The sequence below is a fragment of the Cygnus olor genome, chromosome 6 (assembly GCF_009769625.2).
Source record: "Cygnus olor isolate bCygOlo1 chromosome 6, bCygOlo1.pri.v2, whole genome shotgun sequence".
Classification (NCBI taxonomy): Eukaryota; Metazoa; Chordata; class Aves; order Anseriformes; family Anatidae; genus Cygnus; species Cygnus olor.
The window spans coordinates 24,442,993-24,467,911 of NC_049174.1; the positions used below are offsets into that span (position 1 = coordinate 24,442,993).

Sequence of the window (24,919 nt, forward strand, 5' to 3'; positions counted from 1 at the left end):
TGCCCCTCAAATGACTGGTTTCCATCATCCTTTGGGCATATCCACCTGGAAGCAAATCTAATGCCAAAATAGCAAAAGTGGATGAATAATGGGCATGTGAAAAAAAAATAAATATCCAAAATTCACTTAGAAACAACCTGGTAAGTAAGTATAGTGGGACACTGTGACAATATCTGGGGCTATATTACAGGAAGTTCAACACTTATCAAAAAAGAAATAAAACCCACAGACAAGAAGCAAGGGGTTTTGGAAGCCAAATATCTGCAAGCACAGCATTAGAGGGTTTGTTTTTTAAATTGATCTCCACAAATCTATTCTACTATTACTTTTATGTAAGCAATCCAAGCTCTGTAGTTTCTGTTGGAAATGTGTGGGGAAAGTGAGGGGAAATCAGTCTTGGGAAGGGTATTTTTAAATAACAAAGAGTTTGTGAATCACTGATCTATACTATTTCCACTCTAAAGCAGTTCACAGAACATCTCACTTTGAATTGTTCTGCTTTAATGGCCTCAAACTTTGATTCATTGTCTTGGCATTCGAACCCTTGGTGCATATGATTTAAAGCAGAAACCCCTCCTAAATGAGACTTAAATAGATAGAGACAGTTAAAAGACCTTGTATTTCCATGAGCCATTACATCAAAATGCAAACACATGTACATGTAGCAGTCTTGACCAATTTTACTATGTCAGCAGAAGTTAACCACCGCTACAGTAGGTGTCTTGTGGCAACCAAATCTCAACTGATTTGCAAGAGTGAGTGCAATTTGGTAATGAGATCATCCATCGTCTCAGATGCATTAAAATGAAAGTGAAGGAAGTTTGGACCAGACTGGAGATGAACTACAAGCCAAAATCAATATATTTCCCAATTTCACTAAATGGTTGGGAATATGACTCATCTACAGGAAAGCAAACAGATAGGGCACAGATATATTTTAACTTGGCTCTTTTCAAGACAAACTGTAGCTGTGGTAATTTATAGGTTAATAAGCAAAGGAGTCCTTACCATTCAACTGAACAAATAAAATGATTCTTCACTATTGGTTTGGTGAAAGGTCACAGTAATAAAGACTCAGATAGTCCCAAGCTATGTTAAGAAAATACTAATTCAAGGCAGCTGTATGTTCTCTAACAGTAAGTATTAGATAGTTCAGTCCTAAAACCACTTCCTTTGGTTAGATTTTGATTTGTAGAATAGTAAAGCCCAGCAGATACTTGACAGTGAGGCAAGTAACATAAAGTACCTGCAGAGAGTGCTGCACTGCCACTGCATGGCTCCAGGAACAGCTGCCGGGCTGGCTGACCGGCGCAGCATCCTGGGTCAATAGGGGTACGGGGATTTGGTCAGGTAGCAATAACCTGTATTTTTAGTATTTTTTATTTTATTATTTAGTATTTATTATTTTAGTATTTAGCTATTAAGTAGTGTATAACAAACTTTCGGAACCTATGGGAAAAAGGATTTTCTGCACATTAACATGGTGACTATGAATATCACAGGGTCTCTTCTTAAGAAGAAAGCCAAAGTACGCTGTAGAGCTCTGGAGCTTTATGAGGAGGGTCCCTTGAATTTATCACAAACACGAATCAACTACATTTTCAAAATCAAAATTCAGGAGAGTTCCATGCTAGTTTCAATTACGGTTGCAAAATATTTAAATCAAAGTGGGCTTTGAAAGCACATGAAAACACAGAAATGTGAGGCATCCAAATGAAATATTAGGGAGGGAAACAAGGGAGGCAGAACATGATTGCCTAAGCTAGAATGAATTCTGGAGGAAAAGCAATATAACAATACCAAGATGGTTAAGCAAATCCTAGGATAGAGACCACAGATTGAAGTTTTTATCTGACCCAGAAGATTTTAAAGGTTCCTGCAGGTCAACAGATGTGTAGCAATAACTGAAAAAGTGAAACTACTGTAATGCCATGCTTAGACATCACTGCTCAATTATCCTTTGCTTTGGACCAATTCTCTGTAATAACTTCAGTCTGGATCCCAAATGAAATCATTGTACTCCCAGAACACAGGCTTTAAGGCACACTCCAGTTGAGAAGATAGGGCGTCCGTTCTGCATGGAGTTCCCATAACTATTCATGAAGCCTCACATATGCGCAGTATAAGGAACAAAGCCCTTCATTATTTGTAAAAGGTCATGATGCAATCTGTCAGCAAATTAAGTACTGCTAACGAAAAAGGGATTAAGATGGTCCACCTAAAGGTGTGTGACTTGGCAGATAATGGTTTAGCATGTGCTGTAATGGTTGAAAACCCATTTAAGACCCTGCAGCATGGTTAAAAACTCTCACCTGCTTGACCTCAGCCTGTAGGTGCCGAAGCTGTAGGCACTGCTCTAACCTCTTGTGAGTTTGGTCAGCATTAAGCTCCAGCTCATGCTGTTTCTCGTGAAGGAATTCCAGCAGCTCTTGAACTTGTGTTGCAAGATCAATATCCTTTTCACAGATCAGCTCAATGCCTACAACAGAACAACATGCAGAGAGATCATTGCACTTATCTGCAATTATAGTTGCACAAACATTTTTTGCCACCTAACACATTGATTTGTAACTCGTTTAGCAACTCCTTCTCACTGAACACTCTCACCATCAGTATTTGGCTTGTCCAGTTACTTATTCTGCACCACTACGTCTCTTCTACAAAGCAGTGTTTCTCTCGTGATCATTGCTCATCTCACCCATCAGCATTTGACTAGCAGAACATGATTTAACCACAGCTTTGCTCAAAAACTTGCATGAACATCAAATTAAAAAAAAAAAGGCAGAAAAAAATCTCCCTTCATTACAGTAAATCATTAACTTATACTTTACAAATGCATGTTGAAAAGAACTTAGAAGAGGAAAAAAGAAGTGGAAGAAAATAGAAAAGTGAAATAAAGTAAATTCTAGTCACCAGATTTACAATAGTGCCATGAGTACTTGGAACTCCACAGGGCAAACAACTTTTCCATCTGAGCACTTTAGGGGATCATTAACAACAATTTAGTTTAAACCAACCTGTAGTTCATTCAGAATTATTCCACAGAGTGACTTTCATCCATTCCTCACATACCAGCTAAAAAAGGTGGCCTAGTACCACATTTTCTGTTCCTTGCATCTTGCATGAAAAGGATAAACACCTGAATGACCTGGCCTGATCTCACAGCTGACCCTGATTTGATCAGAGGTTGAAAGAGAGACCTCCTGAGGACCCTTCCCACCTCCTGAATTTTCTTGTGACCCTATGGGCCTTGCAAGTGGTGGTTTTATGAAATACAAACGCAGAGCGTCACATCTTCCTTCTTTATTACACTGGTATGATAGCATTGGTGAGTATGTTACAAGTGTAATTGGGAAAGTTTGGCCTGGAAGGGTTATGATGTCATCCTACGTTACTATAATCCCTTATAAACTAATAAAGACCCGACTCTTCCCTTATTGAGGTCTACTGGAATTTTGCCACTGGCCTCAGTACAGGGAGGATCAGGAACCTAATAGGAAAATAATTGAATTGCTGTAATGCTGAGAAAACACTACACTTTTCTCCAAAGCCATTTGATTCCATGGAATATTAGGACATTAAAAATGAAATGTGTTAATTAGAAGCTTCTGTAGAATGGCTGGACATAATTTTTTAAATCCATTTAGAAAGATTTATTTTCTTTCCCCTTTATCCTCCTCGGAAACTCGTGACTTTCATTCTCTCTCACAGTGGTATCCACAGAGGACAGTACACAAAATAAATATGACCTTATGATTGACTCTATCCTCTTTCTCCTGGTTTCTGGTTTTATCAGAAAAAAAGCATGTGGGAATGCAAGGGATTGGCTTATTCCCTTTCCTGGACAAAACAAAACGGTTTCTTCATTACCAAATAAAGCAGAATGGCCCCTGGCTTCTCATTTAAGACCAGGAAATTTAATATATGCTTCTATTCTTAGGAGTGAAGTTCCTTTCAAATGCCAGACATGAGGCATCGTTGTTACAATTAGCCTGCATATGGCTCTGTATCCTTAGGACATGATGGGCTTTTTGTACGCTTGACTTCACCATACCTATAAGATATTAAATGCACAGTTTTCCTTCATGCACACTCAGCTGGTATGGTTTTGATTGTGCTAACTCATCAGCAGCAACCAGTGAACTGACTGGGATGCTATCCAAGGGCAGCCAGCACTCCCCATGATGAATGATCTGCCCTTTCTTGCTTGTCATATGTCACACAGATTTATTCTGCCACGCCAGTGCACGCAGCGAGAGCACTTATTCTTCTCAAAGATTGGTTTGCAAATTGGAAAGCTTTGCTTTCAGATTAATTTCATACATAAAATCTTTACATTGTGTTTTGATAGACAGAAAAGCACAGCTGATTTTCTGATAAAACTGAACTCAGTTGCCATTTTTTTCTTCATGTCTCAACCATTGCAGCAGATATCAAGTGAAGGATAATGAATTTAAAATGTTTTTTTTAAACGATATTTACAAAAAAGAGTACCCACATTGGCCAGCATCCTACGAGATATACATGAGTTACGGCTGAGCTATTTGCAGTGTGGTGTACTATTCAGTGTAAGGAAGGGGTATCGTTTTTGACCTATACAAAGCTCTTCTGAAGCTCCTCTAAACCCGCTTCTTAGACCAAACTGTTACAAGCCTGTAACAGGACAGCGCAGCGTCCTCTTTTTATCATATCTATTTTCTACCCCAGAAATGACATCATAGCCAAAAAGAAACAGATTTGCATTTCCCTTTTAAGCAATGCAATGCTGGGAAAAGACATGAATTATGTTAGTTTGACACCCGGGACACAAAAGGGCTTTGAATTTTCCACATAACAGGCAGGGATTGTGTAAATTACCCTGACATCAGTTTTTCAGTGTATTTCAGGCTTGGCTTAGAGAAATTGCTTCTAACACATAAAAAGCTATCTCTGTAAACCTTGAGTGACACCTGACCATGGTGCTCGTGGTGACAATGATATTAGCAATGCAAATGGACTTTAATAACAAAATAAACATGTGCAGTCGATTAATCAGCTATCAGAGTGTAGCTGCTTTTAGTACCTAGAAGCAGAATGACTGAGGGACACATGATAATGAACGACATGAATGTGTCCTCACTGCCGCTTGGGTTGAGGTGTTAAACCACCCATGAACTGTGATCCTAAACTCTCAAAAATCTCCAAGCTGCCTCTGCTGGAAACACCAGGCCCTTTTAATTTATCAAGATAGACACCCAAAAATCAGCATCAATTTTTGAGAGTTTTTGCATGGATTTTTGCACACAGATCCCCTTTAATCAGGGGATCCTTTGATATCAGTATAGAGCTGCAATCAAACTGGAAAAAACAGAAGATAGGCTCATTGAAATAAAAAGTGATGGGTCATTAAGAAGTCCAGTCTTCTTGAGAATACTGTTACAACATTCTCTAATGCAAACCTCTTTCCTGAAGGACACTGGTATTAGTCAGACAGGAAGACAGTTTGAAAGTACTGCTAAATTTCAGAAAACACAACTTGACTTCCAGATCTTACATATTCCCTAACGAAAACAAACATTTCTTTGAGTTTCAAAAGAGTTTTTTAACATTCAAAGAGTTATAATTCTTGTTGTAAAAAACAGGCTAATCCAAAGCAGGCTCATCCACATGTGCTGGACTAGTGGAAGGAAACATGGGACATAACCCTGTGCTGTATGGTGTTTTGGAAGTAGTGGACTTGCACAGATGTGGCACATACATGGATGCCCTGAATATCTGCATGGATTCTGACATGGTCCATTACAGGACAACTGGATTACTGTACCCACACCACAGCGTTCATAAAGAATTCCAGGTACTCCACAGCCTGAGAATCACTGCTCCAAATATGCATGAGACGTGCAAAACTCATGGGCAAATGTCTAAAACCTTTATGTACCTGCCCAAGATTTCCAAGTTGAAAAGGCATCATGCTTGGAAAAACCTGGATGTAATTTTATCTGACAGACTTACTAGCCTAAGGACCTCCAAGACAAACTCCAGAATGATCAAAATTGAATCTGGTTCCTGTGTGACACGTTAAAATGAATAAAACTGAAAGAGAACTATATGGAAGGGAAGAAACCTCAGGCAATTAAGAGTGCCTGATTAGGTGGAATGTCCCTGAAAAATCACTTTATTTTTTTTTTGTTTGTTTGTTTTAACTTCTATGGCTATAGCTGAATTTTGATTGTAGCAGTGGTGACACTGTACAATGGGAAGCAGCAATGGCAGTTGATCTCCCAGAACCCCTACAAGTTCACAGCTCTGACAGTAAGAACAATCATCCCTTAACTTATGCACTGAGTGACTGTGATATAGGATTCAGCAAGAAGGAGTAAAATTAAATGAATTTTTTATGGACTAGAGCTTTCCTTTATTAAAATAAGAAACAGTAGGGTCCCAGGAGCAATCTCTCTCCCTTATTTTGCCATTCTCCCATCATTTAGCATTCTGTGCAAGACAGACATGACCGTTACCTTTGATTAACTACAGTTACTCTGCATCCCCATGAGAGTTCCATTTCCTTGCCTTTGGGAGCAATGGATTTTTATCAGGTAAGCTTTATAGAAAAGAGATCTTAGATAATCTTACAAAAGCATTTTAAAAGTCACTTCATTTAGCTGTTGATCTTTTGTCCACAATCAAAAAAAAAAAAAAAAAGCAGTCCCTGAGACTCCTGACTCTTCTCTGTTGTGGATCATATTCTGTACCTCCCACAGATTCCTACTCGTATTAAGATACTTCCAAGATGTACCAAAAAAAAAAAAAAAAAAAAAAAAAGCATACTAACTGATGTATTAGGACTAATTTGCTACCCCAGAAATCAAGGGTGCTGAAGCACAGGGCCAGACACAGTGTGGGCAGATCTCCTACAAGCTCACACACATGGTTCACACAATGCACCGGCTTGTCTAGTTCACAACATACTCTTGTAGCAATCTTTAAGCCTCTGTTGAGTGCAGCCTGCCAAATCAGGCTGAATACTGCCAGATTTTTTTTTTTTTTTAAAGGTGGGTGCCTAAGGGTAAAATGTTTGCCAAAGAATAAAACCATAAAAATCTTTTTTTTTATTTTGAAAGTGCATATGGGGAAGGAAAGAACAGGAATCGCTCTTGCTTTGCACTCTTTCCAGACATTCAAGAAGGTTAAAACACTTTGCAAGTAACATTCACTTCTGGGCTTTATGCAGTGATTAATTTGAATTACAACACTCTTTTTCCAAATGCAGAATGCAAGGATACAAAAATCCTGATTCATAGGATGTCTTGGAAACGGAATCTTACTGCTGAGAAGCAGAGTAGAAGTACCAGACAGACTCCCAATCAACATGAATCAAGTCTGTCATTTCAGAGCACATGCCAAAGGTTTTTTGCATCCAAGTAGTTATCTTTAACTTTCAAGTGCACATCGAAAAGGAAAATTCCAGTATCGTTTATCATATTGCCTTGTTACACACAAAATAATTCCAATTGGAGCTGGCTGGAAACAAGAATTCAATTCCATGATACATTTCAAGGCTCTCATATTTGGATTCTTTTCCAGAGGGCTTCTGGATAACTATCTCCTCTCTCCCCCCACCTCTCTCTCTCCCTCGGGCATGTCTGCACCCAGAAACATAGCACAGGGAAGGGGTACTCAAGCCTGAGGAGAACCGAGCCAGCACATCTGGTCAGCTTGCCTCTGGACAAAATCTAGTTGCAGAAAGGTTTACAAGCTTAGGAGTCTAGAGCAGCTAGAATTTATCCAGACCTGAGGTCAGACTGGCCAGCTCAAATATTCATAACTCATGACCCCCTGCAGTGCTTGTTCTGGAGCTGGTGCAAGGACAAGTGTCCTTACCCGTGCAATGTGTCTTGCCCTCTCCTCTCCCTCCACGTTGGAACTGACAACAAACTCCATCCTGCAGTTGTAAAAGTTTCCGAATGGAACTTGAAAGTCAGCTTTACTTTCACACTGAGTTTTGGTTTCAAAGAAACGGCAATTTCTGACATAAAATCCTGAATCCAAAAATTCCCCAAACTTATGGAACACTTTTGGGTGTGGAGAGACAGCTATAGGCCAGAGTGGCTCATGTTAAAAGTTGATGTATTTTGTATGTAGTGGGGTACTTTCGTTTGATATGCAGGATATTTTTTCTTGGTTTCTTTTGTTTCTTCTCATACAAAACAGAGAACAAATTTTTCTGCTGACCTGAAGCCTGGACCTCCATGATGTACTGGTGTAAATCTTGCCCTTGTTGGATGACTTCAAAGGTCATGTTGTTCATGGCCAATTTCCGCTCAGTGTGACGCTGCAAACGTTGCTCAGCCAGAGTGAGGTCTTCAGTATTGAAATCATTCATTTGTCTCAGCAGATCTTCATTCCAGGCATCTAACTCTGCTGTAACCTTAATGGGCAGAAGATAGACACCATAAACACTCAAGAGCAATGAAAAATCTTACTTTCAAACTGTGTACGGATCACTGAAAGACTTCACATTTTGACTGTGATCCAGAAACCCCCCAAACCACAGCCTCAATACACTCTAGATTCTACCCATTTAATGGTCACAATTAACATTTTACTTAGGTAAGGATCCATGAAAAGACGATCAGTCCAACAAGAAATCCGACAACTTCTTTTTCCCTTCCACATTCCACTGTAAGAGAAGACTCACTGTATTCACATGGGTGGTGGAGATGGTGCTTATGAATAAATCAAAATTTAATTAAGAAATAATACTGACAGAATTGCAAAAAAATATTTGACACCTGTGATTACATAATCCCAAAACTGCCTGAACGTTTCTAAAAACTTTTTGTAGCACCCTATATATTACATACTACAGATGGGAATATTTTTTATTATTATTGTTTATTCTTTTTCTTCATACAATTTAAATTATAAGATGCTTCCATTAAGCTCTAAAACAGGGATAAATAATACATTTGCAGAATATACTATAATATAATATTATGCTATTATGAATTATATATTATAAATTATATATTGATATAATGCATTGTGAACAGTATCTACCTGTTGTTCACAGAAAATGCATCGTGACACCTAATATTTTATTATGAAATTGGTGAGTTAACCCCCACAGCACTGACTGCAGTTGTTTCAGTCTGTGCTTTCAGGGACTTTGCCTTTTTAAGGGTCTTTCTGCTAGCTGGAGTGGGAACAGGCCTCGTATAAACTTCCTTCTATGAATCTCAAAGATTTCATACTGGGGAATTAATATAAATAATAACCCCAGGGCAGTGGTCACAGCCTGATGGAGTTCAAGAAGCATTTGGACAACGCTTTCAGACATTGGGTCTGATTTTTGGGTGGTCCTGTGCAGACCCAGGAGTCGGACTTGATGATCCTTGTCAGTCCCTTCCAACTCGGGATATTCTATGAACACATTTTTACAGATGGTGAAAGCACAGCACAGACACATCACACTCGAGGGCTGGGTGAAACACCAGTAGCATCACAGGCAGGACCCAGTTCTTGCCACAGACCAGTGTTACCTGCCAATAACTAATGGGAACAGGCAAAATCTTCTGTTGCTTTCTCTGCTTCCTAATTTAAACATGCAGACTGATGATTCTAGCAGTCTATTTACTATATCTTCTGTGTTTTACATTTTAGCTCACAAGTAGCCAACCAATATCAAAGTCCTGCTCTGGTTTTGCCTGTACAATTAATGCAAGCTCTACCCCCACTCAGACAGCACAGCCTCCCTTCAAAGTCGACTCTGCTACTAAAAGAGGGAACATGCTAGTGACAATGAATGAGGGAAGTGGGACAAGGGGAATGGGAATTAAATCACACACATAGGCTAGTACTGTGCAGCATATAATTGTTTAAAGTATTTCAAAACTACTAAATATATGCCTGAATTCACATTCATTGGTCAGCTCCTCATAGCTAGAGCCAGGAGAGCTAAAAATAGGTATCTAAATTCACACTTGAGCATGTTATCATGTAGTGAGAGGTTCTCTGTTTCTCACTAAAAGCACTCTTCAGTGCCTGTGTGCAGTGAGATGCTTAGCTTCTCAAGTAGCCAAGATTCAAAATTTCCCACTTGGTTTTCCTTTCCAGAAAGCATAACATTAAATCCAACACAGGCACTGGAAGGGAACCCAAAAGGACCGGCTTTCAGCCCCTCTCACATTAGCATGGATGGGAGATTCGCATCAGATGGGAGATTCGCATCAGATGGGAAAACATAAGCACAATTTCTAGGCTCTTGTTTGAGAGAAGCAAAAAAGCAGATTTACTCAACCGAGAACCTGGGATCTCAGCTGCAGGGTGGAAGCCAGTGTGTGAACATTCTGAGGAGCTTCTATTTTTCTTCAGCTTTTTCCTTCACCCATTTCACTCAATTACCTTTAAATAACAACTATCTCTACAGTCTCTTTGGCCCCATTCCTGATTCCAGCAGCCTCTGATTCATTTATATTTTATAGCTGGGGTCCCTGGACCGTGGAGGCTTCTTGGCAGAAACAGCTATGGAGGAATGGTTGGAGTAGGTGTTGGAGAAGGGTTTTACTAGATACATTGACTTTAGAGAAAGATCCTTGGCTAACAGCAATCAGAACTGAGGTAGCCTTGACCTTGTTTCAAAGTAAAAAATGGAATGAATTTAGAGTAAGCACAGGTTCCTACAGTCATGACAATAACATTTACAGTTCAATGCAAAGTCCCTTCTGCTTGCAGGATTTAGTAGCGATATAAACAAACCAAAGGATTTTTTATTTTATTTTAATGAGGTATTAAAAATATTGTCTGTTCAAATTCATTGCATTGAGTGTAAGGCTGCTAAAACAATCACTTGAAATTTTGCAGGGGCTTGCAAAGTACTTCCCAATTCCCTGTAAGCATTCCCATGTATATGCACTCAGGAAGATGTCTAAAAGCATTTGTAAGTGACAGCAATACAAAAGATTAAAACAGTCAAGGAACGTGTTACAATAGTTTGCTCTTACAGCCATGCTACAATATGGGGATTCTGATCAAACCCATCTCTTTCCATGTGCTTATGTCTCTGGACATCATCTCCAGGACAGGAAAATACAAATCTTTCTGAGGGTTGGACTGCCAGGGAAGTTGAGGATGGACTTATGAACGAATCAACAGATAGTCCCACATCTTCAAGTAGGCTGGGAGCCAGCACTACTACACGGGTGCCTGGCTAAGCCTCTCCGCTGTGATGCCGTTTCTCTCAGCAACTTTTTCACTTGCAGGAGAAGGGACACTGAGCAGCACTGATTTTATCATTAATTCCACAACAATTTCCACTCATGCACAGGAAAATGGCTGTTCCTGACTGCACTGGCTTTTGTCCCTGAGCATCCAAGACAGGTGAACAGCAGAGAGGCATCACAGGCACTCGGGAGAGGGATTGCCTCCTGGGCAACCTGTGCTCCTGATACTCATGTCAGCAGCCAGCTTTCACCAGGCTCCTAGCACAGAAAGGAGCTGCACGTGGATATCTCCATGCCCTGCTATCCACTGCAAGGCTCTGAGGGGTTCATGCTCCATTATCCACATTCCCCCAGTTCAAATCACTGGTTGCAGGCGGAGGAAAGGACAGCACAAGCAGCCAGGACACGAGCTGGTAAGCTCGTCAGGCTGCAAGGCCAGACCGGGGGCTCCATGTTGTGCTGTCAGGGCCACAAGCTGGAGCTCTGCCTGTGCCTGAGAGGCTCTGGACAGTCAGTCAGGTCCAGCAAGGCTCCTGAGTTCAGCCACAGGCAGCGGGGAAGAGGAAGGAAGGAAGGAGGGGAGCTGTCTCCGAGTGGGAGCTGGGGAAGCAGTGCTAATTATCCCATGTGCTGGGTTAGGGGAGGAGAGGAAGGAGTCAGACAGAGCGAGAGGTGGAACATCACCAAGCTCCTCCGGCGACGTGTGTGCACAGGAAGGTTGGGTACGTTGCTCTGAGTAACTGAGACAAGCAGATGGCTAGAAGGGAATCTAAAGCACACGGAGGCAAAGAAGCAATAACAGAGCTGTGATAACAACCCAGGTTTCCTGAGTCCCAATCTGGTGCCCTATCCCAGAGACCGTGCTGCTTGGCATATCTCATTAAGACACTTCCTTTCCTGTCTGTACAGCCAATGCCTCAAAATCCCAGCAGTTTCTGTATTTCAAACTGGACCGTTTGGAAATGGTCCCAGAGTCTGAGTGCCTAGCTAGATTGACTTGGGTATAGGGAAAATTTATTTTTCTTTAGGAAGAGGCTGTATTTAGGCAGCTTTGTTAACTACAGATGTATATTTTTCAAGTCTAAAAAACGGACCTTGGATGCTTTCACAGAATAGGTCAGACATCTTGGGACTACACAAGATGAAACTATACTATCTCTTGAACTGTGGTAAGAGCCAATTACACTGAGCCTATGTCAGGAACTGTCTCATAAATGAGGCTCGCTTGGCCATGAACTTGTTTAATTCCCTTTTGACCCAGAAGAATGGCTGATTAGAGTTTGTTCTGTTCATCTATTGGATTTTTGGTGGGAAGAACTGATGGCACTTCTTATGTTTATTCATTTTGCTTCACAGTGTTTGTGATTCTAAACAGACCTTAGCATCCTTCACATGCCCTGAAAGAAGAAGAGCGCTGCCACGAGAGAAGCCCTGAGCTCTGCTCTGTTCTGCTGTGGCATGAGAGAGAAATTGTACCAAAGCAGGAGGGTCATGAGAGCAGCAACAGCGGCAGTGCACAGGCCTAGCAAAAGTGGCAGGCATCCCAAAGCACTCACACTGCTCAAAGGAAAGCTAGATGCATACCTCACTGTCAGCTGCTCTTGAGCTGACTCTGGAAGGAGCCACACTCCTTCCTTGCAGGTCGTATAAGGTTGGTGGCCAAGAAACAGGTCCGAAGCAATACAGGGAGGTCAAATGACCCCAGAGTGCAAATGAGAGAGAAAGACACAACAGACCTGTATATTGACAACGAGCATGGAAAGCATGATCCTTTTTTCTTCATCCGAAATAGATTGTCCTGCTGTCATGATAACGGAAGGAGAAATGATGCAGGTAGAGAACCCAAGCTAGCGTTAAATGAACTACCTGAGATACCCACATCAGAGCAGCAGGGACAGCCCAGGAGTTCACTTCAGCATGTGAGCAAATACCGGGTTTGTGCTGAACTCCACTATCACAAGACCATAACAGATATACAGACTACATCAGCCAGGTCTGTGTTTTGTGCAGACACAGCAACCACAGTCTAGACCACATATATTTTAGGCAGGCATCCTCCTAAAGCAGCAACTTCATATACCCAAATTCCTATTGCTGCAAAACTGCTGCTTTTGCTGCTTCCTGGATTTACCATGCTGCAACGCCAGCAGATAACATGACTGTGGGGAGAGAGACATGTTCATCTTCAACTCTGGAGAGAGAGGAGAGGCACAGAGAGGTAGTAGGCTGGTCAAAAGTAATAGCAGTAATAACAACAGAAACAGTCCTGCCATCTCACTCCTGTGTTGCAGTTGCTTGTGGATTAGGCCAAAGAGCCTATCCAAGCTAAAACAGCTGCTGTGCAGGCAATTGTATATCTGCAATGATTTCATACCTAAATCCTATCTATTTTTTGATACTACTGCTGAAATTTTCTATAAAATGGTGCTGCTGAGCCTTGAATGCTGCTTGCTTGGCCCAAATTCAGTGTTTGACACCTAAAGTCTTCTTGTTTAATGCCAGCCAGAAACAAAAAATGTTTGCCAATTGAAGGAGGTGGAGAGGGATATGAAGAATCAAGCAAGAGAAAATAAATGTTATATGGTGAATGAATCATATAGAAGCTGATATTTTGAAGTATGGGCTGGGGAATGGGCATATGAGGAGGAGGAAAAAGAAAGTTCTACCCTGGGAGCAGCCACTATCAACAAAAAGAGAGTGGGCTTGTGAGAGGGATCTGAAAAAGAGTAAAGACGATTGGGAAGAACAAGCAAATGTAGGAGGTAGGTTGCAAGAGAAACGATGGTGGAAGTAGGAGGAGGAGCAAAGGTGAGGAGTGTTGGTAGAGCACAGGGATGAGGCAGGATGGGAAGAATAGTCACACAGGCACAGGGCAGAGCTCAGAATCAAGGAAAGGGAATATCTACCTCTCTTCAAGAATATGAAGAGAGAGGGGGTGGATGAGATGGGAGATCAGATGTGATCTAGGGAGGTATAAAAAAAGATCATCTGACTCCTGGATGCTAAGGGAATGTCTGTGAGTGAAGAAAGAAAGGGGTTATAACAGAGTAGGGGAAAACAGATCTCCAGGGCACATACTTTTATTATTTATTTATTTTTAACCAGACATGCCGGGACTGCAGCACTCAGCTCTGCTTTGGAATTCAGAGGAAACTGGAAGAGCAGAAGACTGGACATGACTGTATAATTGGATCTATGAGCAGGCTAAAACTGCAGGTGTATGGTAGGAGATGTAGGTAGGAAAGGGTGAATGAAACTGTCACTTCTACAAACCAACGCATGCAGAAAGTTTGCTGTTCCTCCTTCTCAGGTCTTGCTTTGGACTGACGCTGTGCAGTGTGACAATGCTGTCACCAATTCCTTTTGACACGTGGCAGAGAAACAACACTGGCTTAGTAGGGACCTGAGCTACTGAAATGTGAAAAGGCTGTCACAGTGATGATTCCGCTCCAGTGCCTTTGGCTCCTGAGTCCCAAAAATATCAAGAGAAACAATGGAATTGAGCTCTAAAGACAAGGTACCCAAGAGAGCCTTATGCCTTGCTTTCCTTAAAATGAAGTGATGTGCAGTTTGAAACCTATGCATATGAAAAAGCAAAAGAACAAAAAACATCTAAGTGTGAGGCATTATAAGATTCCAGCAACTCTTATTTCTAATAGAGAAGCTCACATCTGAGTGTCAGCTACAAGTCAGTGAGGGGCTGTAAAGTATCTTGTACCTCCAAGCAGGCAGCTATTTCACTTGAAAGATCCTGCTAATGTTATAAACCTGAAACGGGAAACTCAAGTGAGTTGTAAATAACAGTGAATCAAACTACTGTCTGCAAGCTGGCTTCTGCTCCCTTCTACAGGAATGGGTGGGAAGAGCCAAAAGAACCAGCAAATGAAACCAAGGCTGAAAAATTTAATTAACAGGTGAAATGGAGCCAATGAGATGCAGTGGTGGAAAATTAGATAACCAGCACATGAAGATTTTAGCAATTGTGGTACTTTTTGAAAGATAACAGTATACAAGATCCAATTTATATTGTACAGCAGGAACCCCCATAACCCCTTCCAGGACTATGTCTTTGCCTAGAAAGCGCACTGCTCTAAGACTACAGTGGACTGGCTTTTCCTAGCACCGCACAGATCCACGTGCATTGCAGGAAACAACAACACACACAAGGGAAGGATATGGGCAGTTCTGGGAAGTGGAGGGAGAAATTTCCTTGGAGGTAACCAACAACTGTGGCCAGACAGATATGAGGTGAGATCATTCCTATTCTCAGACAGAGTTTTATAGGGGTCTACAGGTGAATTTGATCATCTCTGTACAAAAGATATAAAGAAAACATATGCAGAAAGATGTGGTCTATGCTCTGGGTGGTATTCATTGTGGTAGGGGTTGCAACTCAGTGCATTTTACCATTCATTTCTTATGCAATTACCCAACATTTTACTAAATATTAACATCCATTCAAATAATGGTTAATAAGCCTTTAAGTGACTATTTTTGAAGCACAAGTCAAAGAATACTTGACAGATTTTAGTGAAGCTATATCTCTGGGATACTACTATGTTTCATATATATAATGTGCTCAGTGTGGTGGCAGCGCTGCCGCTGATGCCTGCCAGCTATTTTCTCTGGGGTCTTATACCCTACTTCCTCATAGTGGATCAACTACCCCATTTGCATTGCATGAAATCTCCCGAGTTACTTGGTTGGCTGCATGAACTCAGTCATAGCATGCATCACACAGAAAGCCCAACCATATAATCCTAATGATCCCGTCTTGTCTTGGAATGTGCAATGACTTGGTAAAGGAATAAAACATATCAGGCATCAAAGTTAGACACGTTTCCTAAATAAAGAATAGGTTGTCACTTTATGGTTTTAAAACCTAAGGCAGAAAAACCTCCCACTGGGATAGCTAGGCTCTCTCATATTTCTGTTATGCTGGTTTCCAGGTGTCGTCATCGTTTGGATTTCATACTTTACCCCAAGAACCTACAGTGTAAATATCAGTCAATATAATGAGATTAAGGCAAAAAAATAAAAGGCAGCACATGCTATGTGCCTCTGGGTTCACATCCAAATTCATATCTGCCAAACCTGCCTTGACTCAAATACAACACAAAAGCTGCCTAGGCAACTCACAAGTCCTTAGAAGTCCTAAATGAAGACAGCTGCTCTGCCCTACCAACAAAAAAGGCAGGTGGCTTCTCTTTACATAAAATACTCTTCCTGAAGACAAAATGAGACAATAGTTGGCAGATTTCACTGAAGCACAGAGAAGGTTAATGATGCCTAAGTAGATGGAAGTGAGTGTTGCTCATGAAGTACCATTAATTCTGAAGTTTGTCTGGACTCCAAACCTCTGTCAGGAAGAAAAGATCATAGAAAAGTTCAAAAACGACAACAGCTATGAAGTGGATGGGTACAGTGCAAGTCCAGAAAGAAGTACCAGAGGAAAGGGTTACGTGGTCCATGGCATGGACTTCAATATCTGGGAAGAACAGTAAAAGCAGGAAAGTTTCCAAAGAACAAATGGCAGTCAGACACTTTCTAAATAAAAAAAAATGAAGGTCAAACAGTCCACAGCCATGTGTGAGCTTGAAAAATTCCCTAATACTTTCAGTTTGCATTATCAATTAGAAAGGAGAGAGAGAGAGAGAGAGGTTAGTAGGGAAAGGCAATGAAAGAAAACATGTTTGGTACCAAAACTGGATGGAAAGAGACTACACAGGATGCAACTATTCTCTGAGATTGAGTTCTAATGTGAAACCCTCCCTAAAGCTTTTGGGAGGAGATGGGCTCCCACAGTTGCAACTCTGGCTTTCATTAAAGAGAGGCAAGTTTTTCCTCTGAGCAGAGTTCCCAGGAAAGGATCCTCATCACGGGGGCTTCCCAGGAACTCAAGAACCTGACAACTAAGGCTGAGAACACAGACCGGGAAGAAAAGTGGAAAACACAATGCTTAACAAGTCAGAAGCAACAAAGAGAACAAAAGCATTCAGATATGGGAGATGGAGACAAAAAAAAAAAAAAAAAAAAAAAAAAAAGAAAGAGATGGCTGGAATAGAAACACCAGGCCACTGTTTTGCTATCAGACCAAGATCTGCTGGCTAATTTTTGGAAATCCAGTGAAACTTCCATTTGGAAACCCATGTCAATCAAGTGCTTTTGTTGTGAAAGCACAGGGACCTCACAACCCATGTACCAAATTTCTTTGCACAGAGCAGCTTCAGGGTTCCCAAGGAAACTGCTGCCAGTGCAACCTGGTCCCCTTGGAGCAAACCTGCCCCAGCAGCACTGCTGTTGCACACTGCCAGCCAGCTCTTCTTGCTCGCTTCCTTCTCTGGGGAGGCAATGTGCACAATGTTCTTAGACAAGGAGGCTGGAAGATCCTGTATCAAATTCTAACTTCCTCAGCTGCTCTTCTTAAAACAGGATGCTGATGACTGAGATTTCCAGCATGCTGAGAAGAGCTTCCGCTACAACAGCACTGTGCCTTGGGCCCACTTTTGTAGATGATTTGCAGGAAGGAGAGAGATTTAACATGGATGCAGCAAGTAGAGGAGTTTTGTTAGGGGTATGTTCAACATGGCACCGCTCTTTGGACAGATGGAAGGGGGCTTATCTAGACTAGAGAAGGAGAAATTCATTTGAGAGTCATACTGGTACACATTGTTTCCCTGTTCTTAATCTACACTGGATCTGGGCTATTATGGAAAATTAAAACCTAAATACATTACCAGCCATAGCCCAAGCTACTCATCTTTAGTAAAAAAAAGATATTTAACTTCTCAATTTAAATTTCATCATCTTTTTCCCTTACAAGCTTAGAATAGCTAACCATCAGAAATACTACATGCTTTTTAATTATGGGGATGAAAACATCTTTTTGCTTCTTAAAAATGGTGTGAGATAATTGTGTTAATGTTGATAAGTTTCCTACTGACTTGGAATCTTTATTATATGGCTGAGGCAACTGACTGCAATCTAGTTTCTAAAGATCATTATTGTGTCACTTTGAGCTAATTCAGCTGTTGTTTGAAATGCACAGCATAAATTTGTCATTTAATATATTATTTCAAATTACTTTTTATTAATCAGACTGTTTTTCTTGTTTGAGCACTAAATGTACTTATAAAATTTAAGATACTGACATGGATATGATAACTTTTACTCTGTGTTCAGTTATAAATTAAATGTAGTAATTATTTTAAAATAAAAATATTTTCCCCTGAAATAGAGAGCTTTCTAAATAAAAATCATCTGCCCATAAACTCCCTATGAAATGCATTCTCATATTTCCTTGTAATATTAATCCTGCAGAGGGAATTCAGATGTTCTGATGATAAAAAAGTAGCAAATCTACACTGACAACTAAGTGATGATTTTCTTTAAAGTCCTTTCTAGCTAATCTGATTTGAGAAGACTGAAGCACATTTCCAATTTTAAATATCTTAACATTTAGACTGTCTGTGATACATTATCTCTGAATACACTGAAGTAGGATTCATGCTGAAACAAAACAGAGGGATCCACACAGCATTCCCATCTCTGGCATGACATACGGAGTGGGCTAGGACAAGCCACATCATTTGATGCCTCAGTTGTCCCATCAATAAAGCAATCTATACTGGTAAAGGTCTTTGTGATCTTTGGTTGAGAGACAAAGTAAAAAGGAAAAGAATTTGAAAACAGAGATTTGGTTTTTAAACCACCTGGAATTTGCAGTGAAATACAGACAGAATGAGATCTTAATGAATGACTCACATAGGTTCAAAATATACTGCCAACAGATATATTTGGGTGTCCAGAAGCACATACTATTATTCATGTTTTGCTTCATTTTTGAAAACACAGGTGCCATTTATAGGTAGGTACACATATATGTATTCACCTATAATTCCTATCTTTAGAGTCCAAGTCTTAATTATTCAGCATTCACCACACCATTGTATCAAAATATCTTCCATTTAAGTGCAGCAGATACTACAGTTATTGCAGGCTCCTGAGCTGGGAATGTAGCAGTCTTAGGGCAGCACTGCTCACACAGCAATGCCACCCAATCTGAAGTGCACACATTTATACATATACACACATACTCACAGGGAATACTGCCTCCCAGTATCAGGAAGCCTGTATGTAACTGGTGAGTAAAACAATGTTAATTAATCTAATTTACATTAATAACAAGCACTGTAGAACAGCTTTCAGTACAACACCTAACTTACCAGTCACAACAAGAAAGCTCAGATACTCCTCACTGATTTCTATCTCTCGCATCCAATTAAAAAACATATACAAACCCCTGTTCCTAGCCTTCCATTCCACTGTAATTCATCATGCCATGTTTTAAAGTACACACAAACTGTAACCCAGCATACTAAAGCTCCTATTAATTATCAGTACCCACCTTGAGATTGCTGATAGATTTGCAAATGATATCTTCAGGAATATCTCATCATGAAACACTTAAAGTGCTGCATGACCTGACCAAGGACCGGTGGGATATAGTAGGAGGAACATGTCCCAGGAAGGACATGTGTGCTGACACATGGCTTTCATGGATTTTGTGTGCAAGTTAATTTACATGTTGTTCTTTTTGTACCACGTCCTATCAGAATTACAGCAAGCGGTTAATGAGATTGGCTAGTCTCTTTAAAGTTACTCTGTCCAAGAATACCTCAATTATTAATGCTTTGATGAGTTTTCCTTCCAGTGCTTTTGATTTCAAAATAGCAGTAAAAATAGCAAACTGAAAGACCTTTTTACACAGGCACATAAAAACTACTTAAAAGCTTCTTCTATTCCCCCCTCCCCCCAGTAAATAAAAAAAATAAAAATCCACTGTTATGCTCAAAGCCCAGCTTTTAATTATCCTCTCCGTTCACAGATTTTTTTTTTTTCTCAGAGGTTTAAAGGCGATCATGTACCTATTTGCATGCATCTATGTTTGTATTGGAAGAGGCAAGCCTCACTGCCAAGTGATAGAGAACTTGCAAACCCTGACTAGTGCCAATAAAGCCCTATAACAGGGACACCTTACACAGCTTCTCCCCAGAGCAGGCAGATTCTCAGCATACAGCCAGCTGAGCAAACATGAAGCTATTTCACTGCATTTAAGCAGTACATCCTAAAGCATATTTTTACCTTCAAGATGCCAAATTTAAAATCTGGTATTATTACTCTTTCCCACTGGACGGCTGAGTGCAGTCAAGCAGCTGGGGGTGTTTCCTAACACAGCACCTTTGCACACACCCCTTTCCCCCTGCTCTACCTTCCTCAGGTCATGCAGCCAGCTCTTACCTCAATGGTGTACTGTTCAAAAATCCGGAGCTGAAGAAAAATATCTAGCTTAATCTTCCTCTCATGGAAGAGCTCTTCCATCTGTACCTGGGCCTCGTCGAGCTGCTGAAGTACAGATTCGATGTGGCTGATGGAGCTATTGTGTGGAGTCTTATTGTTGGAAACAGCTGAGTCCCTGTGGCAAGGCAGAGAGCATGGTTAAAGCTGAGCTTCAAGGCAGGCAAAAGAGCAAGAACTACACGTTTGCGATTCTGCGTGCCGCTGAGAAGCAAGCCCAAGCACAAAGGGCTGAGGGAAGGTGTGTGCAGCACTGATCGCTGCTACTTGCTGAAATCCTGCGGCTCCTGAGCTCGGCACCAAGTTTGAACAAGGGGATCATCCTTTCTTGTGCCGTGACACTGTGACCCTACAAGCTTGTGAGGGGTTAGAGGGGCAGAGAGGGGAGAGAATGGTACATCAATCTCAATAGCTCTCTTAAGGATTCTGGCTAGCAATCCTGGCCAGTCCTGCAGAGTGACCTGCTCCAGCCTCTGCTCACACTGCCCAGGGGCGCTAAGCTCAGAGCTGCTATTTAGCCACCTTATTATTTAGCCACCTGGGCCTTTACAAGTTAATTTTGTGCATTTGCTCTAGTATAGATTAATTGAATCAGTAATGCCAGCATTTTTGACTAGGCACAGGGATGCTTTGATTTCCTCTGCATTTCTTAGTAACGCAACAGTCTCAGAACACAGTGCAAAACCTCAACTGAAGGAAAACACGTTTCAAATACTGTAAGATGGTGTCATCCACTCGTCCTTTCACCAGAGTAAATGAAATGAGACGTTCCTGTGAGGGGTCAGGTACTGCTCCATCTGTGCTCCCCATATACAGGGAACAGAAGGGAACAAACCCTTTAACTGGTCTGGGTACCGAGGGGAAGTTTGCTGTACCTGAAATAGGTCTTAGCATGGACATAGGACAGTCCTGACAGTTTCTTTTCTATTTGTGCTCTCCCGTATATTAATGAGCTCACCTACAGTCTGTTATGTCTTCAGTAAATTTAAGTGGATGTTTTATAGATAAAGGGCCTTTGCAGACACAATGAGCTGAAACTTACTCTTGAATGTACCACAAAAGGTCCCTGACATTAACAAGAACCAGAAAGTAAAGTCTGAAGCCATAATTAAATGCTTGGCTTTGGTACTTCATCAAAAACAAGATTTAGATGCAGTGATTTTCTCTGTCCAACCTGCTTAAAGTCATGTGTTAGCAGCTGCATTTTTTGAGTACTTAAACCAAGCCAACTGAAAGCCCTATCAGATATCCTGCACAGTGTAACCGGGTGATGTGGGTAAGCCAGCAGGTCTTACCATCAGGATTTCCTATCATCCTCTAGTTCTGCTTTGGAGAAGGTGGTGGTGGTGGCGGGACAATCACAAATCCAATGGCATACACTGAACTATTGGTTTATCAACTCCTACGTGTGCAGGGAACTGGCTGACAAAATCAGAGGACAAGGACAATGTCAGGTAACACTGCCAGGTCACCACATTGTCCCACAGGGACCAAACGCAGCTGGGAGCCCTTCTTCTGGCCAGCTAACCTGGGCTGCCAAGTAAATGTGTCCATGGAGTCTTCCCACTGAGGAACAGTGCTAGTGTTCCCAATTTTTAGGTTTCTATTTCCTTCTTCTGGGTTGAATTTTCCTTCCATAAACATCTAGCAAAGTACAGGTAGTTTTCTGTGGAATTTGTCTGAAATGTTTGTGCTTTGCTCTTTGCACATTATCATCGTGTAGGGTCAGATCAAAACAACATACAGTCAACTTAAATGTTAATTGAACACTGTCAGCAAGTGTAATTGAGGCAAAAAGTACAACCTTTTACAGATGTCTAAAATTGAAACTAGGCACTGACACGGTCTTTTTAGGCAAGTTTAAAACACATCTTTGAGGTTCTAAGGCAACAAAAACCATGTTACTCTGATTTCATTACGTCTTGAAGGAAAAAAACACACATTTTCCCGAACATATGAAGACTAAGAATACAGTTAAAAATACAGAATACTATTAACTGCTTAGTAATTTGCTCTTTGGATGTGTTTCTCTGCTTTTCCCTCAAATACTTTCTGTTTGATACAATGAAGAGATGATTCTGTTCAACGATCATCTGAATCCAGATGAATGTTGGAATGAAATGATCCACCATTATTCTGAAGCACATGCTACCAACTTCCTTTGCCAATAAGAAAATATTACACCAACATTACTCTCTTCATCTGGTAGTTTCTGCCCCATTCTGTCAGTCTTGCGCTTTCACCTTCTTGGTGACTACAGGGTCTCTCTTTGCCACCACATTAGCTGTACAAAGGAAGGATGAATGAAGATACAACAAGGTGAGATTTTGAAACTACAGCTTAATGTGAGGCCACATTCAATCAAGTTTCTGCTTCCTTCAATCAGCACCTGTCTTCTATAAAAGGACAAGAAATAAGTCTTCATTCAAATGCAGGATTATTACTATTCATATATTATCTAAATGACTCAATGAATTATTCAAGAGTGGTAGATCTCGCATGGGATCTAAAGGCACATTTGGTTTTAGAAATTCCTTTTCATTAAATGTTTCACTCTTCAAATCAAGCCACACTTGCATTTCTGTGGCTGATGCAATCTAAACATTTAGCTGTAGTAATGTTATTTTTTCATAGTCTCCTCAGATAAGGCCTTCAGATCCCTATATAGTCTGTTTTGAGAAAGATCTCCATCTTCACTGCCTTATTTTTGGCCATAACATTCCTGCTCTTTCACATCTCACTGGAGCAAGTCGTTGTTTTGACTTCCACAGATGTGCAGAAATATTGCCCTCAGCAGTGCCCCTGGAAACACAGTTCAAAAGATCTCCTTTGTGTTGACTGTAGAGAACAATGCTCACCTCAGGACAATACTGATAACAAAGACTGAAAAAAATGGTTTCAGTTCTAGCCATGATATGTACGATGTTTCAAGCCAGGCCTGTTATATTCCTGATGGACATGGTCTCCTGATTCAAAGAGTCACTGAAGGCCCTGATGATTTTCTGTGAAGAGCGCTCCCAGACATGGTATTTCACTGGTTTGGGCAGCTGAGGTTTTCCTTTGCTAGCTGAAGGAGACACAGCGTGCTATCACACAAATGGTCTTCTCTAAAAAAAACAATATCTGTACTCTCAGAGATAAGGACAAGAAACGGAAACTTTTTCAAGGCCTCATTAGTTTTATTCATTTTAACATATGCTATGACATGCTTGATAAGAGCAGTGTATTTCTTTCTCTTCAGCGTTGTAGCATTTGCAGTCTTCAGCTATTCTTCACAGCAGGTACTAGGTGACCCACACTGTGAAATGCAATACTATGTTAAGGAAAGATTGCAGCAATTCCAATTTTTCCTCCATTCCTTTATCTCTGTATTCTTTACTTTGGGCAGCAGCCACAAAAGATGTTCAAGTGGGGACATACACACAGGTGGTTTCATGGTTTTCTTATGCAGTTCTTCTTCGCTTTTTGAAAGAGTCCAGGATCACATTACAGGCTTTGCAGTTAACCAGGGTGCTCAAAACCGATACTGGAATCAGAGATCATTGTGACAGTTCAACTCTGCAAATCATTGTGCGTGCTCAGGGTTGCTTTATTTCAGACAACAGTTGTGTGCTTCTCTCTGTGTTTGACCTTAACTTCACCAGAAGTAGGGGATTACTTCGCACAAAGATGCTCACCCTGTACCACCTTGCTCACTGCCCAGAACACAAGTCAGACCCCAAAAACATGATTTCTTGGTTTAATACAACTGTCTCAAAACCTGTCTTGACATTTCACAAATGTCTAGGTGTGACACCAGTTCTAAAAAAAAGTCTCAAACCTTAGGCCACCATTACTTTTGAAAGACTGAAACTAAGAATTGACAAAGTTTACATTAAAAAAAGCAGAACTCCCACATTTCCAGTTCACCTCTTTGCCTGCATGACCTTGTAGCCACTACGGGAAGCTTTCTCCAATAACTGCTATTCGTACTGATGCTCTGCTGACTTCTCTGCTCCAAATATTGCCCTGGCCTCTGTACAACTCCACATTCTGCCTTCCTGCTGACTCAGGTGCAGGCAAAAACCTTTAGGCCAATCCCACAGCCTGCACCAGGACTACTTCTATACAGCCACTTTCTGCTTTCCTATTACACAGCATGCAGTCCACCTGATGGCATTATACAGGGCCCCTTCCAGGGTCTTCTCTCTCCATGGGTGTTCATGATGTTATACCAATAGGTGGGATAGCGAGAAAAAAATGTTTTAGTACAAAATTTCACCACCTTTCTCATGGTCTCATAGATATCCCTTAAACTTAGCAAAATGTTTCTTTGCACAAAGGGAAACTGCCACACAGACTTTTGGCTGACCTGGCATGGG

At 41.0% G+C, this 24,919-nt stretch overlaps 1 protein-coding gene across 1 annotated transcript in view; it reads right to left on the reverse strand.

Annotated features, from left to right (window-relative positions):
• Positions 1 to 24,919, reverse strand: part of KALRN (kalirin RhoGEF kinase) — a 500,534-nt gene that overhangs the window by 168,454 nt on the left and 307,161 nt on the right. Inside the window, 3 exon segments of the mRNA XM_040562309.1 lie at positions 2,313 to 2,479; positions 8,212 to 8,407; positions 20,502 to 20,676. Of these exon segments, the coding sequence (XP_040418243.1) occupies positions 2,313 to 2,479; positions 8,212 to 8,407; positions 20,502 to 20,676 (538 nt within the window).